A 17677-nucleotide genomic window follows, 5' to 3' on the forward strand; every position below is an offset into this window, starting at 1 on the left:
TTTGTAAGACCGTCACACGAGTCAATTTTGTGAAACGGATCTAAAACCCGACACATCTCATTTAATTCATTATGTCATCTTTTATAAAAGCTTTCTACTTTTTCTGGAATGCTCAGTTAGAGAGAGTTGTTGCAGAGAATTAACATGCACGGAGAACACATGATACAGACACGCTCCAGTATGTGCCAACAAAGCGAAAGACAAATCTGTGGACGATGTAAATGGAAATCATGCAGGCCTTGGACTTGGTTCGAAGCCCCAAAGATTGTAATCAGTTCTTGTTAGTCCTGATTTCCCAACTGTTGATCTCGAGCATCAATCGTTCGTTTTCGAACTTTAAGATCTCGTTTTCTAGCTTCAGCTCGTGCAACTCCCTGTCTTCTAGCTGGTTGGATTTTAGCCACCCGAACTTCTTCTTCTCCAGCTCTATCTTCTCATCTTGTATCTGCCTTTTCATTTCTTGTAGCTGCAGCAAACGGGCTATAATAGCTGGGTTGTGATCCTTTTCGCAAACCTGAGTCGAATTTGTATCAGGAGGAGTAGAAACAACTCGATCTTCTCCTTGTTTCTGTCTCTTTACAGCTGGTATCTCCTGAATCCCGTTTGGAGAAACATGTTTGATTTTGCCCCTAAGAGCAGATAGCAGTGAAAGTCTTAGCGACTCGTCTTGAGGAATATAGTTCCAGTTCCGGTTGTGATACGCGAACATCTCTAGGTAAAACAACTGTTTGCTCATCAAAATCTTCCGAACCTCCTCTTTGGTTTCCACTCGAATGTCCATGGTCTCGATCAGACCCGGGTTTTCGACCACGAAGCGTGAATCTGCGCTCCCAACTACATCATTCAGTCGCTTGTACTTTTTGTTGAGGTCATTGAATTTATCCTCGCATTGTTGAGGTGAAACAAAGTAACCCCGCTCGATCATACATTTCGAGATAGCCCTCCATTTACCCTTTATTCGGCTTCTCGGTTCGCTCTCAGGAGATTCAGAAAATGAATCCTGGCCGATATAACAAACGGCAGTAATCAACAGCTTAACCATTTCATTCGTCCACTTTATTCTTTGCCACAAGGATTCGGTGCTTGGTATTCCACCATCAAGCAGGCCATAATAACCACCAAAATACAGCGCCGGATCCGGAACCTGATGCGGATGCGCCGATAGACTGGGATAGGGACAATGATCTCGTTGCTGAGTTTCTTGCATTGATGGCTGTGATTCTTGAAAACCAAGTGGTTCCTGCGGCATAATGTTGCCGAATTCTTGCAAGAGACTTTCCATGTCTTCGACGTGAAGCTATTGCAAACCGGTAAAACTCGCCCTCAGAGAGCACAAACTGACTACTTCACATTACACAAAAGGAGTAAAAAGAAAGGCATATGAGCAAACTAATTAAAAAGATTATGACAAAAGATTGACCATGCAATAAGATGAATGTAAACAGATCATACATACCATGTTAGCTTGGGTTTATCATGCTTACCAAATCAAATCAAGATCTGTAAATCAAGCCGAACAACAATAACCAGACGTTCCACGACTTCTTGACTCGACTTCTAAAGAGAAACTTTAAACTTCATCACGTAAAACTTTATTCTCTCTAACAGAACGCGACGACAATGGGATGTATTCGAGGGACCTTCCGATGACCACATTGTTAAAGTCGTCTCAGAAACCGGTAATGCATAAGTTCACTAGTATTCGAGCAAACAAGTGTCGTCTCTTCACACAACTTGCCATTGGAAAAGCAGCCAAATGGTTTCCAGATGCTTTGCTTTTCTACGGAGACGTCATTAATTTCTACCAACTACGTTTTAAACCCGAGTTGGAAGTTACTGATGCTTTCACATCTAAAGGCAAGACGAGATTTGGAGGATAATAAGTAATAACTACGCCTAAGATTGCCAACATAAAGCTCAAGTCTCATTCATATCATCATATGTTTTGCCAAGTAATTTGACAGGTCAAAGGAAGCAGGACAATTACATTAAATCATTCAATTCAAGATCTTACTCCACTAATGATATTTCTTATCCTATAACATCAAATTATTTAACATTCGGTATGTACTTGATCCATGTGTCTAAGAGACCAATTGAAGCTATAAGAATCAAGATTTTTTTAGCTCAAAAAAATTAGGAGGATACGTATATAATATATAACTTGGATTGTTCTCTCACAACCTTGGCCTATTCCATACATACAAAATGAGTGTCATTACATCGATTCCTGCTATGGATATGAGAGCATCTGAAACACAACAAACAAATCACAAAGAGTATAATCATCTTGCATCATTAAAAAATGGAACATTTCTTCCTTCTGCCATTCTTTACACCTCTCTGCCAAGCCATCACCCTCAAGCTAGCATTCTCACGAATTTCGACATCTTTGGACGCTCCAATGGGGAGGTCTGTGTGCAGAGCAGAGCTACTCGGATCAGCTGTTCCATCTCCTCTTCTACGTAATTACCTTGAAGAGCAGCATCGACAAGCGTCTCCGACTTCTTTTCCTTCAAAAGTCTCCGGACCTGAGATTTTTCCAGTACGTATATATCTTCATGTATAAATTTAAAATGGACACTGTACATTAGTCGAAATTCCAAGAAGCTGTTTAAAAATGCATAGTCCGCGCTATACTCGACCACCGGCAGATGATCAATCACGTAGTATTTCAACAATACTATGTTGAGCTGTGCATTGGTTTGGCGATAAATGATCTGATTGTGTTGGAAAGCCCAATTAATATTGGAATGTTTGGAAGACAGATATCTCTAAGTGCATGTTGCATAAAAACACTACAAAATTCAAATTAGCCTATTTTCGTTCAGCACTCGAGAGAGTTCAAAAAATATATTGAAGTTCAGCCGGTTTTCTGACTTGGAATCACAAAACGAAAATCGTATCTTAGGAGACAACTGCCGCGTTCCATATAAATTCTTCTTAGTTGAACTCTAACTTCGACTTAAAAACCCAACATTTAACCATTGATTGACCTGATAAAAGGAAAGCTAATTGAAAATAATACCAGAAGATGAAAATGAGGAGCTAGAGCTGGCGCACGGTGCTAGCAGCCTAAGCTCCTCTCTTTTCAAAACGGCTCCAACCACCATAATTCTAAGCAAACTTAATTCTGGTTTTGCCATCATTAAAAATAACCACTCAGCCAGTGACATTCTAAGGATATTTTTGAAGGGATTTTCGTTCCATAACCACGAAATCTGAGGGAGAGTTTTTTAACCTCTTGCGACACAAGACACGTGAAAACAGATACACAAGTTTAAAATGAAAAACTTAAAGTACCAAAACATGCAAACGTTGAGAGATAAAATGATTTCATATGGATATGAGAGCATCTGAAATACAACTGACAAACTATAAAGAGTATAAACACCCCGCGACATCAAAATTCTGAAACATAATGAGCACTTGAACTTGTGCGTAAAATCGAAAATAAAAATCATTTACAACAATAAAAACTATAAATCAAATACAACGTTGCTGAGTCCAATCCACTGATGGAGAATCATCTTGGCCCGGATAATTCGTCGGCACGAATATTCGAAGTGGAGTCGTTAATTATCCAATCAGTGTTCGGGTGACGCATGTGATTGAATTCTTGACGGAACATTTCTTCCTTCTGCCATTCTTCCCACCTCTCAGCCAAGCCATCACCCTCCAGCATCCTCACAACTTCCGACATCTTTGGACGCTCCAATGGGGAGCTCTGCGTGCAGAGCAGAGCTACTTGGATCAGCTGTTCCACCTCATTGTCCACATAATTACCTTGAAGATCCGCATCCACGAGCGTCTCCAACTTCTTTTCCTTTAAAAGTCCCCTGACCTGACATTTTTCAAGTACATGGATTTTCACGTATGAACTGAGAGTGAACACTGAAACGTATACAAACCAAATTCAACACTAAAAATAATTGTTAGTCTCCGTTAGATCAGACCATAGGTTCCTGGGTCGGAAGCAGGAGATTGATCCCGACCCTCAGCAGTAATGGAAGCGATTCGGATGCAAACCAAATTCGATACAAAACCATCATATCCGGCTTGACCTCTAATTTTTTTCAAAAACATCTTAAATTTGTCAATAAGAATTTTTAACTAAATTTAAATCTCCAAGTTTTAAAACAATGAAAAAAATACAAACTATATATTATAAAAAAAATTAAAATTAAATTAAAAACAATTTATTTGTCAACTAAAATTTAATTGTACAAATTTAAATGAAGAAGAAATGGAGCTTAAACTAAAATTTAAAATACCTAAGTATCGCTTATCTCTAAAGAATAATTAAAAACAAACATCTGAACCCAATGGTCAACTTGCCGATACTGACCCAGCGGTTCGAGGATTGGGAAAACCCAAACCTTTGAGTGATTTAAATCATGGAACTGCTAACTACGTTGGAACCAGGTTTGGTTCACGAGTGAAACATGGTCATCTCTAGTTTCCGCGAGTGTAAAAACAGATTGAGCATCCAAAATTCCAAGAAGCTGTGTTAAATGTTAAAGATTCGTCAGTACAAACAGTATAAGTTAAATAATATGGCTCACCCAATCGAGTAACATCACATCATCATCATTGGCAAGTCGAGCAAGATCGAAAGCTCTCTGACCAGTGATCAGCTCAAGAAGCATGACCCCATAACCGAAAACATCCGTTTTCTCAGAAGATTTACCAGTGGAGAGGTATTCCGGAGCAATATGACCAATTGTTCCACGAACAGCCGTCGTAACATGAGTATCCTTGTAGTCCATAAGTTTGGCCAGCCCAAAGTCACCTACCACTGCTTCAAAGTCCTCATCCAATAGTATATTCGCAGCTTTGACATCTCGATGAATGATTTTAGGGTCACAGTGATCATGCAAATAAGCAAGACCCCTCGCTGACCCCAAAGCTATCCGTTTTCGTTTTGGCCAATCGAGTGGAGATTGAGTTTCAGGTCTCTCTACAGTAATGCACTGACAAGTTCATTAAAAGTAATACATAATACGTAGTGTTTGCTACTTTGGACAATTGGAAAATAATCCTCTAGAATCATAAAATATTTTGGTAATATTGTACTGAGCTGCATTGGTTTTGACGATAAATAAGCTGGTTAAAGATAGTTACAAAGTAGTTTGTGGCATGGAATGATTGTTGTTTCAAACGGATATACGAATGCTGAAATAAAATTGCACGAGCTTTTAATCGATTCGCTGAATTGTGAGGAAACCATACAAATCTCTCTCAAGATATCATTTTTAAAGCTACAACAGTCATGGATCTTCAGTTACTAGTGAATAATGAAGTAAACACCCAGTAAAAAATATTATTAGCAAATCAAGCATACCTCTCAAGCACGATGCAACACTTCCATTAGCCATATAAGGATACACAAGCAACCGTTCTGTAGGAGTCATGCAAAAGCCACGCAAGCGAAGTAAATTTCGATGCACAGCCATGCTGATCATTTCCACTTCTGTTTGGAATTGAAGCTCTCCACCTTGAGTGCGCTCTTCTTTGAGTCTTTTTACTGCTACTAGAGAACCATCAGCTAATCGACCTTTGTAAACCTTACCAAATCCACCTTTGCCGAGGATATTTTTATTACTGAAATCATCTGATGCAACTTGCAATTCGCGTAGTGAAAATCTTTTGAGCTGTCCCAGATGGACTTCTGGATCCTCCTCAGCTACAAGAATACACAAAATAAGCGAAAAAACTAAAAGCTATACATTTTATGATGATATTTCAGCCTTTTCAAAATCCACAAACCAGGAACATCAAAGAAATGATCCTCTGGCTTCCTTCTACGAAACCAAGCAAGAGCAATTGCCGGGCCAGCAAATAGCAGGGCTGCTCCAGCAGCAACTCCTCCTGCAATGGCTCCAGTAGCACTGTTGGCAACTGCAATGGTTCTTCATTGATGAGCATACTTCATTCATTCAGATGATAAACAAAATTTAACTAGATCACCACTGTTAGCGACCAAATACTCCTTGAGTCTCATGTTACCACAGTTGAAATGACTCTGTAATAGACTAATCTAAAATTTAATGCCGAACAAAAGTGTTATGGTGACTACATCAAATGAAAAACGGTGCCCTTAATACAAATCTGCTCATTGCACATTTATCAAGTCAAATGACTGAGCTCATATTTTTCATTATGGGTAAGGTAAAGGACATAAATCATGAGGCACAAAGGATAGGCAAACCTCTGAACGAAGATTGAGATGAAGGCGGAAGTGGAGGAGGTGGAGATACAGGAAGTTCTTCCAAGTTATTATTGGCAAAACTGAGAGGTAGAAAGCCCAGAGTCAGAATGATGCATTGACGGATCATTTTGCTTGACATAAGAACAAGCAGATAGAACAGCAGTAAACCTGATAGGAGTAAAAAGCTGAAAGGATCCATTGACTGGAATTCGGCCTGTCAGATGGTTAGTTGAAAGATCGCTGCATTTGTTGGAAGATATGATTGTTATTTCCCAACAGACCAAAATAAAAGGAAAATAATAAAATAACAAAGAAATCATCAACTGCCACCATACAGGACTTGAAGTGTCATGATATTAGTAAGTGACCAGGGGATTTCTCCAGTCAAACTGTTATTGTTGAGCCTCCTGTGCAGTTTAAAGGTTAAGGACAAACTATCATGTTTCCAAGAATGAAGAAATCACTGATAGAAAAAACAAAGCAGCTAAAGTGTTTGCTACATGTAGCATAATAATTCATATCCCGCGTGACAGAAACACGGAAGAACACATCAGCTAATGATTTTGGCGTGACAACTTCTTCTCTTTCTCAATTTAAACATGTCAAAAATCAATTTTTCCCAGGAATTTCTAGTCAAACACTAATAGAGTTTCTGTACATGCTAATTAAAAGTTTGTGTGCACGTTTCTCTATCAGTTGATTTCTCTGCATAAATCACAATTCACTGTGATAAAAGATCACCTTTTCGCTAAAGCCCATGGTAGCATCGATCCTATGACAGTTGCAAAATAAGAATAATAAGTAGTATTGGGAACAACTTCAGCAATTTAATAACAGAAATGAAATCCTCTATTCACATTTAAGGTTACTGAGCTTCTGCTTTGAATTAGTTAGTATTTACTGCAAAACATCTATATTAAACAATTGCAACCATAGCTAGCACATATGGCTCTAACTGTCACTTGATAGCAGCATAGACCATAAATCAATGACTAACAAAACAAAGAAGTTTAAACTTAGAGCCTAGACTAAATGATTTGGAACAAAAGGCAATGTCAGATACTTTCCATCGTTTAACTTCATTTGTTGTAAAGATGTGCTGATTTAGGTGACTTTTCTGAAGAAGTGAAAGGAAATTAATTTTAAAAAGAACAGGAGAATAGACTTCAGTGATTCCGCTCCATATGGCATATCTGAATGCTGCACAAACCAATCACTCACTTCTGATTTGCAACTTTCCTACTCAAGGTGTGATGAAGAGGAAAAGAAATTCTCAAGAACTAAATAAAAGATCCAGCCACAGCAAAAGAAAGTTTAAAAAAGAGAGAACCATACAAGAAACGTAGCTTTTGAAGGTTGCCCAATGTGTCAGGGATTGGACCAATCAGTCTATTCAAATAAAGATCCAAGCTCACCAAACTTGTCAAGCTTCCTAGTTCGCTTGGAATTCTTCCAGCGATATTGTTGCTGTAAAGTTCCCTACCAAGAAAGAGAAAATGAGAGATAGTTTTATGTGAACCGGAGAAGCCAAACAATGATTTGTAATAAAGAAAATTAAATAAGACAAGAAGATAGGAGGAAAAAACAGGGAGCTCACACACATCATTGGAACATATCTCCGGACAAAAAAAGGAAAGATAAGAAAAGATGCATGAAGTTGTTGACAAAGAGATGTAGACAAGGGGGAATCTTTAAGGATGATACATGCTAGAGTGATGGCTCAGAAAGTAGCAGCAAAAGTTAAATGGATATCGAGCATAATAGCTAGATCTTTGAGCCACATCTTGCAATCAAATAAGGTCACGTATCTTGCTAAATTTCATATGTCATCTGACAAAATTCTCCTTTTCTCTAACTTTGATTTGAGTCGCAGATGCATCAGACATCAATTTATACAAAACCAAGGAATTCATGCAAAAAGGTTGAAGTCGTTCCAAAATCAGACTGTCTTTTACACAGAATTATTGCCCAAGAATATAAAATAGTAGGGACGTTCACTAATACCAAACTGGTAACAGTAGTTACGATGATAATAAGAACCATATTCTGTAAATTCTGGCAAAAAAGGTAAAATAAATACTTAAAGAGAGGTTATTATCATCGAAGTCTCTGGTAAAGTATAGAACATCTGAAAACGAATATACACACAACTGATAATGACACCCAAAAATAATGACTTACAGATACTGTAAATTCGGAAGTAGACCAAGCTGAGGGGAAAGTGTGCCAGACAAATTTGCATTGCCAAGATCGCTGAGCATAAACAGAAAAAAAATACTTTTATACTCTCAAAATTACAAAGAAGTAAATTAAGCACCTTAACTCAATGGAGACACAAGCGGTCTTACACTCGAGTAACACTATTTTCGTTATTGCATGTAACATGAAACCAAGTGCATGGGTTAACGAGGGTCGGATCCCAACTCTGGAGAACATTATTAGGATCAGCCAAATTGCTCTTCAATGCATTCAAGGCATCACCTACCAAAGTACAATGTTATTCTAAACACCATCAATTTTCATTTGTTAGTTTGGTCACAATTAAACAGCACACGTTATCAGATTATCCTATCAACAACCAACCAACAGCAACAAGTGGAAAAATTCTAAGGTCATCACCAAAATAATAAGACGACCTCCAATTTTACTAAATAATAAAACCGAGTACTTAGAACTTTCGGCCAAAACAAAAGCAATGAACTTGTGTCTCAACTGCCATCTCTATTATTCACAAAGTAAGAGATTTTTTTCTAAACAATATCCTCACAAAAAAAGAAACTTTGTAGTGGCATTCCGTAAGTTTTGACCTGTAAATCCACAAATTCCAGGGTGAACACACAACTAGATTGCAATTCAGTTCAACTGAATCCCAAGAAAAACAAGAGTCGACACATCAAGTTAAATCAAAATCAGAGGGGGAAAACTCTGAAAGCAACGGAATCAGGGAGCAGAACAGACCTTCGGCGTTGGCAGACACCCGCGAAAATTGAACAAGCACCAGAATTGAGGACAAGAAAAAAGAGCAAGAGACCCAGGTAGTTGACTGATCCATTCAACTTTGATCCCAAAATCAACCCCAACAAACCTAGATTAATCGTCAAGATACCACAACTACTCTCTCAATACGACCCCGCTTACTCCATCACCACGCACCTCCCCTCCTCTACATCGACAGAAAAATCAAAGAAAAACTCTGAATCATCGAAACCCACCAGAATTCAGCTGAAGGCAATCAACAACCCGAGTCAAAACAACCCACGCAGCAGCAAAAGGGAAAGGTAGGGAACAAAAAGGCTTCGCCAATAACACTCCGACTCCTAATTCTTTTGAAAATATTTGGTAGAAGAATCAAATTGATATGCTGGTAAACTGAATGGTGGAGTAATCAACGGTCAGTGAAAGGGAAACTGGGGACAAGAGGTGAAGTCGTTGCAGAGAAAATGAATGCTCAGTCAAACCCCTCTATCTCTCTCTCTCTCTCTCTCTCTCTCTCTCTCTCTCTCCCTCTCCCTCTCCCTCTCCCTCCTACTCTTCTTCCCTTTCTGTTTAACGCTAAACCAGTTGTATTATTCTAATGCCAAAAAAAAAAATGCAAACTACAGTTTTATATTAAATTAAGAGTAGGTCTCTTGTTATACATTTTACGAATCTTTTATCTATGAGACAAATCAACTTTATTGATATTCACAATAAAAATTAATAATATTAGCATAAAAAGTAATAATTTTTCATGGATGACTCAAATAAGATATTTGTCTCACAAAATATGACCTGCGAGACGTCTCACATAAGTTTTTGTCTTAAATTAAACAAAAAAAATTGTAATTATTAAATGTTTACCGAAAATCTCACAAAATTAAATTGAAAAAACAAGACTTAAAAAAAAGGTTTTGAGATGATAATTAGGATGCCTTGACTTGGATATAGTTATAGGCAAAAAACCTGTGTGAGATGGTCTCACATGTCATATTTTGTAAGATGAATATTTTATTTGGTTCATCCATGAAAAAATATTACTTTGTATTGTGAATATCGGTAGAGTTGACTCATCTCAAAAATAAAAATTCGTGAGATCGTCTCACAAAAGACCTGCTCATAGTTATAACGGGAATTTGCATGTCACCAACTCAATGATGCACACGCACTACTTGTTGGAAGATACATACATATGAAAAGTATCACAGTACAATTTAGTGGTGAATGAGCACTTCACCAAAATGGGAGGCGGAGACTTTGCACAATCCGGGTTACGCATCAAGGATTGTCCAAGCTATAACACTTTAGTACCAAATAGATATTGTTCGATTCGAATGATGTTCTTATTTCACTCGATGTTTGATTTAAATTCTATAACAATCGAATTAAAAAATTATCCATATATTTCATTTTGCTATTCTCATATTGTAAATGTCTATATATTTTTGTGAATATATAGACATTTATCACCCTCGATGGATAACCACTATTTTTTTTTACATATATTGTAAAAAAAAAAACACTTATCACCCTCGATGGATAACATCGAAGAATCCCATGTCTTGATTTGATCGTATCAACAAACTTGAATATACAGAGAGAAGGAATTAGAGCTCAATATATTGACAATCTATCTATCAGAGTAAATGACCCGCCATTTTTTTGTTATTCAAAATGTATACAAATATATACGTACAAACAGAAAGGTACACGTAAAAGAGAACTAGTATTGCAATAAACAGAACAGCAGGACAGTGCAAAAATAAAGCAAACCGAGGCCTGTATGAAATACAGTGTCCTTAAAACAGATTCGTCCCCTCCGGTGTGTGCTGCGAGGATGAACGTGGACGTCTGTTTCCCATGATACAACGGAAAACCAGTAGTACCGTAGCACAAGCCACCACCACGGCGAACTGAAAAAGTACCTGAACTTTATCACGATGCGGAGAAACGACGGGGAGACAGCAGCCAGTGGGAACAGCAGCAGCCGAGACAGCAGAATAAGAAAAGCTTCGAAAATATCAGAATGCAGGAGAGTGTGTTGGATGATGCTGAAAGACTTGAGGCTGCCTCTATTAATAGGCGATCATATAGACAGTTACGGCTGTAACCGTTGGTCATCCGAAAGGCTAGCAGCCGGAGCACCAAAGGCCATTTCATTTACAACACCAAGGGTCAGCTGAAATACCAAAGGTCTTGGTCCATAATTCCAATTTTCGAAAATATAAATAGCAAAAGCCAGGTGTACCTCCGTGGGAAATTTTGCCTTGATCGGTCCGACATTCGACGCGCCCAAGTCGCGCACGTACGCCTGCACACAAGTCAAGCCTTTTTCCACTGTAAATCGGGCCCATGATTTGCACCCCTGCGCCTGTGCGGGCGAGAGAGAGCCTCTTAACCAATCATTGTTACACCTATACAAAGTGCAACTCAATATAAGCTCACCAGTACTATGTCTATTTTCCTATGTGGGACATTTCTCACTTGCCATAAACTAAGCCTTGCTTGCTTATCCAATTTCCCATTCAAAGATAAGCCCAATAAACCTCAAAGTCCAACATTTTTTTCCCTTATTATATTCACAAGAACATGATTTCGTCCCCCTCAATTTTTGGGGCTTTAAAACTTTACTTTCGCCCCATTTACGAAATGCATGAGTCCACTGCTGTTCATTCATCTCTCTGCAGGCTTGCAAACACGATCATATTACCTACGGTGCCTTGGAATTTGAAATCGTTTTCCAGATGTGTTTTCAGTAGTTTCTTGCGTACCGATGAGGTTCCTGTCGTCGAATATCTCCCAACCCTGCATGTCCGCACATCCCATCCCTCGCATGTCTCTGCCACATTACTTGCTCTTCAGCTACGAAACTCTGTTCCAACTCCATCTCCATCTCCATCTCTCGCATTTGCATGTACGCCGGAGGGGCCACCGCAAGCGAGTCGGAAAAAGGGCACTGTTATTAGCGTAATAAAACCATCGCTCCACCATTAGAAGCTCCGGTTTTATTCGTTATGACATGTTGATACATACATCCCATCAAACATCAACCCATCAAAGCCTCCAATGGAGGAGGCGAGGAGCCCTTTTGGTTTGAGAGACCGGCTGTTTCCCAATCTCCCGACGAGTCCTTGAAAGCTTCCCATGATGTCGAACTTGGTGCTGCAGCAGCGCCTGATGGTGCTGAATGCTCATCAAACAAAGCTAGGGCCAATCTGTTTCCTTCTTTTTCGACTTTGGTTTATGTTCACTTAAGGTCACCAATTCTCCCATTTGTATCTTTTTCTCCTCTTTCGGCTCGACCAACGTCACCTTCGTCTCCTTTTTTTTAACCTATTTTTCATCAACAAATCCTTCGGGTGGTGGCAACGCCTTCATTGTGAGCATATCTTCTTCTATTATCGCCTCTGCTTGCTCTGTTTCTTTAAGATGACCGGGTTTAGGCTCCGCTCTCAAGGCGCATATATTCGCTGATTTATGGTCGATATACTCGTTCAACACGTCGAGTCTCTTCTTGGGGATCTTCTCAATATCCGGGAACTCTGAAGATCGCGCAATTCCAACGGTCTTGCTCCAATCGTACAACGCGTCGAGCGCCTCGTACTGCTTGGAAAGACGACAGAAAAGCTCGTAAACATTGATCGAACCCGGCACTTCAAGCTGTGGGAATCGATCTAGAAAGTAAATTATATATTCCTGCATGCAGGTTTGAAGCCAAAACCCTCTGAAGGAGTTGCATGAGACGATGAACCCTTGAGAATAGCTTCTCATTCTTCATTTCACGTACCTGCTGAATCCCACTCCCCGCCATCGCATCAGAACCACGGTCAACTCCACCGACTCCTTCCTCTTCTTTGTAGTTCGAAAATCCACTCCCCTTCCCCCTCTGCCATGCATTCTGGACTCAAGCTTCTCATCCAATACAAGTTTGATAATAAGATTCGTGATATCGTATACCTACTCTTAATTAATAAATAATCCGAAAGAATTGCTTCTTAAGAATTTAAAACCTTATTTACCCCTCAAAATTTAACGTTATTTAAATATATTCCCACCATGTAATATGAATCTACTTTAATGATTATTGATCCGTTTTGAAGAGCTTGTAAGAAGAATTTTTTAGATTCTAGTCGGGTAAAAGTATTTGTGAATATCTACTTCGGCTTCAACTTTTGATTTTACTTAGAAGCTAGAATTAAGATTGATATTTTTTCTATTTTTTTATTAATTTAAAATTATGATTTGATATTTTTATCCTTAAAAAACTTGTGATATGAATTTTTATGAATATTTTTGAAGATTTTTTAAAATCTAAAATTTTATTTTTACATTAGTATCTACTCGGACACTGTAGTAGAAATAAGAAATGTGTTTTGTTCTCGGCTTGATTCCATCTCATGTCAAATGATTGAACAACCGTGAAATCATTTGTTCCGGTATAAATCGTCATTATCTCCCGGGAGTCTCTTTTTAGGATAATTCGGTGTTTTTTTTCAAAATCAAACTTTGTTGTTGGCATTTTTTTTTAAGAATTTTGAATGAAACTTATAGATTAAAATCATATTTTATGACATTTCCATTATTTTTTTTACATATATTTTGCATTTGTACAATTTTTTTCATTTGTATTTGTATTTGTATTTTTATTAATTTATATAAATTTTCAAGTTTCATATTACTACATGATAATTAATTTTGATACAAAATATTCAAAATGTGATAATAGTTAGATAGATGAGTGTGTCTCATGTGAGACCGTCTCACGGATCTTAATCTGTGAAACGAGTCAATCCTACGGATATTCACAATAAAAAGTAATATTTTTTTATGGATTACCCAAATAAGAGACTCGTCTCACAAATACGAGACCGTCTCACACAAGTTTTTGCCTAGATAAATATATTGTTGATATTGTTCACGTCGATCTTCTCACAAAGATAAATACGTGAAATCGTCTCATGTGATACTCACTCTTTATCTATTTGAATAATAATAGAAATGTGTGCGGAAAAAATAATGGATATAATATAAGTTTATATTTTTATTTAACAATCTATACTAAATAAATTGGGAAAATATTACTATAATATAATAAATATATATTATTTAAAATAAATAAAATAAAATTATAAGTGATGGATCATTTTGAATAGTTTTACAAATGGCTGTTACTTTTACTCTTTTAAAATAAGAGAGAATTTTGAAATAACGATAGTGTTCTAAGTAAATCGAACAAAAACTTCACTGTTACCGAACAATAGTAATCGATGAAAATAATACTTCAATAATTCAATTTTCGTGGATACGAAGGCATATCCTAAATATATTTATTTTATTAAATAAATTAAGGTGTATATTATTTCATCCTTTTGTCAAAGAAAACAAAATTATATTCTATATTTGAAAAATATGATTTTACGGACGTATATATAGTATAGTTGTATATATACTAAAAAGATTTGCAAACAGCCCTGATTCTTCCTTCAGATCCCGTCAACACACCAATTCTGCCCAATTTCACGATGGAATCGACGAAATCTGCCTCGAATGACGGCCCCGATGAAGGGCTAGATGACTCAAAATAGGAGTCCACAACACTCTGTGTGACTTCATCTTGGTAGAGACTAGCATCGGATTGCAACACAGCGAAACCACCTCTGATGTTATTCAATATTTGGTTGTCGAATTTCTGGCCGCTGTCCCGGTCCATCGGCAACCGAACATTGACGTTTCCGTTTTGCGGACACCTAGATTTTAACTCCGGAAAAAACTCCGGATTTATAGACGGGTCGGAGCCGACACCGCCGGAAAAGGTGTAGAGCCTTGAGGTCATGAAGAAGCATGCTGTGGTACCAATTGTATGTGCAGCTACATGCGTACAAATAAACATTAAATTTACAATCCATCTCAATAGCTCTTATGTATCTATGTAATTTATAAATTACAAAAATTCCCGTGAAATCGTCTCACAAATCAATTTTACATCACATATATTTTATTTGAAAAAATATTGCTTTTTATATCAAAACTATTAGTTTTTTATTATAAATATGGATGAGTTTCACCCTTATCACAAAGTTTTTTTTGACTTCAATTATTATTCTAATTATCAAAAAACATTACAAAAAACAATATAAAAGACATATTATCAAAAAACCCTAAACCTGTAATTATAATTATCTCAAACTAATAAATATAAAAAATAATATATAAATATGATAAATTTAAGTCTTATGCATTAATTCTCATATTTATAAAAGCATAAAAATCTCAAAATTACAATCTTTATTTGTTTTTGCAACTAGACCACATTAAAAAATGTTAAATATTTATCAAATCATTATCATACATGCTTAACATAATTAAAATTTAAAAATAAACATCTAAATTATAAACCTAATTTATTATTTTAAAATTAAAAGACATAAAAACAAAAAAAAAATTAAAATAAATAAATATGATTAATTGTACTTAATCACACTTAATTAAATGTTTTAATTACGTTTAATTCGGTCAAACTATCGTTTCACCGTTTTTTTCCGCTTTTCTCCGGAGCGAGGCGTTTTTGTCGAGCTTCAAGTTTAAGTACGGTTAAACCGCTTAAACGGACTTTTTAGAACACTGATATACATATACATATATATATATATATATATATATATATATATATATATATATATATATATATATGAATTGGAAAATTTGCGATGATAGTATTAATTAAGGTGCATGTTCTATTGATATTAGCTGTCATCGAAAGGACTCCAACTAGAGTACATCACATCATAAACAGCAAACATCAATTTTTTTTTATTTTTTTAAATTTAAATGTGGTCTCTTTTTATTCAATGTGGTCTACTTACGTATTTAAAGCGACATACAAATAAAATAATAATATATACGAAAGTTAACAGAATAATTGAGAATACCACAAAAATAAACTAAATAATTGACGTTTCATTAAATAACTAGTTGCATCTATTCACATGCATAATGCGTATTCAATCTATATTTTAAAAAAAACTATACTTTTTAGGTGTCATCCAATTAAATGATCACATGCAAAATCTAATTAACTTCCATAATTTCCCAAATTTCCCCACCATTTCCCACAAGAAACATTGACTGTTAACAACTTTAATGATCTAATCTAAGTCGAGTGAGTCTAAGTTTCGTCAACTAGAGGCTATTATATATATATATATATAAAAAAAAAACATATAGTGTATTTTACGTCGCTGGACATCTTAACCCATATAATTTTTACTAGAGAATCAACCATATAATCAGTGAATAAGTCGATTGTTATGTTACACCCTATCCAAAAATAAATTGACGAGTAAGTCTCTTATGAGACGGTCTCATTAACACACGAAAATTGTTTCACTTTGGCGGGACGAATGGATGGCCATTTATGATAAGGATGACCAGTAAATGGAACAGTCCTCTTCAAAAAATTTAATTTTATATGCAATTATTGACACATTTAAATTTAGTATTTTAAAAAGTCGTTGGAGTAGTTTAATTTCTAGTGGTTTTTTCCTCCTTACCAGTAACAGAATTGAGTTTAAGACAAATTGTAAGCGTAAAAAAAGGTGAAAATGAAGGTGAAACTTTGTTTGATTACCACTGAGAATAACAAGATCCTTCTCCGTTAATCCCTTCTCCAAAAACTTCTGTTTAAGCTTCTGAATTGAATCACTGACATCTGGCATGTTGTCCGCCATTTTTGTATCAGAAACCATACCATCCCTTCTCCCTGTTTCCACCTCGTACGACGGCCCTTTTGCCTACAAATTAACAAAATCCCAGAAAATTAATCAGCGTCAATCGAAACTGTACATCTCTGCTTCAAGAAATCTGCCATTACATATCCTGTATGTGTTCTGTGTGAGAATTAATTACTATGTATGTATGTATGTATGTATGTATGTACCAAGACTATAGCATCTCTGGCAGCCAAAGCAACAATATCTGCACAAGAAACGACTCCGGGGCAAGCTGATTCCAGCTGGGATTTCGCATTAGCGATTACATCAAACCCTCTAACTCCTTGATGCTCAAATGCATGCTTTTCATCTGCTTCCCTTCCGTTATCTATCAGAATCGATCCTTCGCATCCCTGGATACAATCAATGCACATTACTCAGTACTTAAGAGACTGCGTGTCAAGAAATGTTACGAGCGCTGGCCATATAAGGGACCTGACCTGACCTGAACAAAGCAGTCGTGGAAATGAAGCCTAAGCAAGGCGGGGGCGGTGGTTTGGTCGGAGGCGACGGCTTCACGCACGACGCCGGTGACTATAGCCTCCGCGTCGGGGCATGTGTTGGCATAAAAGCCTACTTGGAGCTGACCTTGCGCAATCCCCACAAAAGTGAGAATTAAAAGCATTATACCACCATGTGCCATTATTTGAACTACTGCAGTGTCTTCTAATTGGATCATGCATTCATTATATATGACTGAATAAATACTACTTACTCTTCT

The 17677-nt window shown here is 36.9% G+C and overlaps 3 protein-coding genes across 5 annotated transcripts; all 3 read right to left on the reverse strand.

Moving 5' to 3' along the window:
* Positions 1–271: 271 nt before the first annotated feature.
* LOC140818677 (uncharacterized) lies at positions 272–1042 on the reverse strand. Its single transcript, XM_073178722.1, has one exon. The coding sequence runs from the start codon at positions 1040–1042 to the stop codon at positions 272–274; it is 771 nt and encodes a 256-aa protein (XP_073034823.1).
* Positions 1043–3422: 2380 nt separating this feature from the next.
* On the reverse strand, positions 3423–9703 carry LOC140817727 (BRASSINOSTEROID INSENSITIVE 1-associated receptor kinase 1-like). 3 transcript variants are annotated; one of them, XM_073177475.1, is made up of 11 exons: positions 9170–9703; positions 8560–8692; positions 8393–8464; positions 7547–7678; positions 6547–6618; positions 6380–6451; positions 6212–6291; positions 5770–5901; positions 5345–5686; positions 4566–4960; positions 3423–3844 (listed from the first exon to the last, which is right to left on the reverse strand). In XM_073177475.1, exons 1-11 carry the CDS (start codon positions 9261–9263, stop codon positions 3527–3529), a joined length of 1842 nt encoding a protein of 613 aa, XP_073033576.1. In that variant the 5' UTR covers positions 9264–9703; the 3' UTR covers positions 3423–3526. The 3 variants fall into 3 exon arrangements, with proteins under 3 accessions (XP_073033576.1, XP_073033575.1, XP_073033577.1); XM_073177474.1 differs by having other exon boundaries at positions 7547–7690; positions 9170–9702; XM_073177476.1 differs by lacking the exon at positions 6547–6618 and having other exon boundaries at positions 7547–7690; positions 9170–9702.
* Positions 9704–14497: 4794 nt separating this feature from the next.
* On the reverse strand, positions 14498–17610 carry LOC140818392 (peroxidase 43-like). Its single transcript, XM_073178327.1, has 4 exons — positions 17402–17610; positions 17124–17309; positions 16815–16977; positions 14498–15055 (listed from the first exon to the last, which is right to left on the reverse strand). The coding sequence occupies exons 1-4, from the start codon at positions 17597–17599 to the stop codon at positions 14637–14639; spliced, it is 966 nt and encodes a 321-aa protein (XP_073034428.1). The 5' UTR covers positions 17600–17610; the 3' UTR covers positions 14498–14636.
* Between the last annotated feature and the right edge of the window lie 67 nt (positions 17611–17677).

The sequence above is a fragment of the Primulina eburnea genome, chromosome 17 (genome assembly GCF_022965805.1).
Source record: "Primulina eburnea isolate SZY01 chromosome 17, ASM2296580v1, whole genome shotgun sequence".
Taxonomy (NCBI): domain Eukaryota; kingdom Viridiplantae; phylum Streptophyta; class Magnoliopsida; order Lamiales; family Gesneriaceae; genus Primulina; species Primulina eburnea.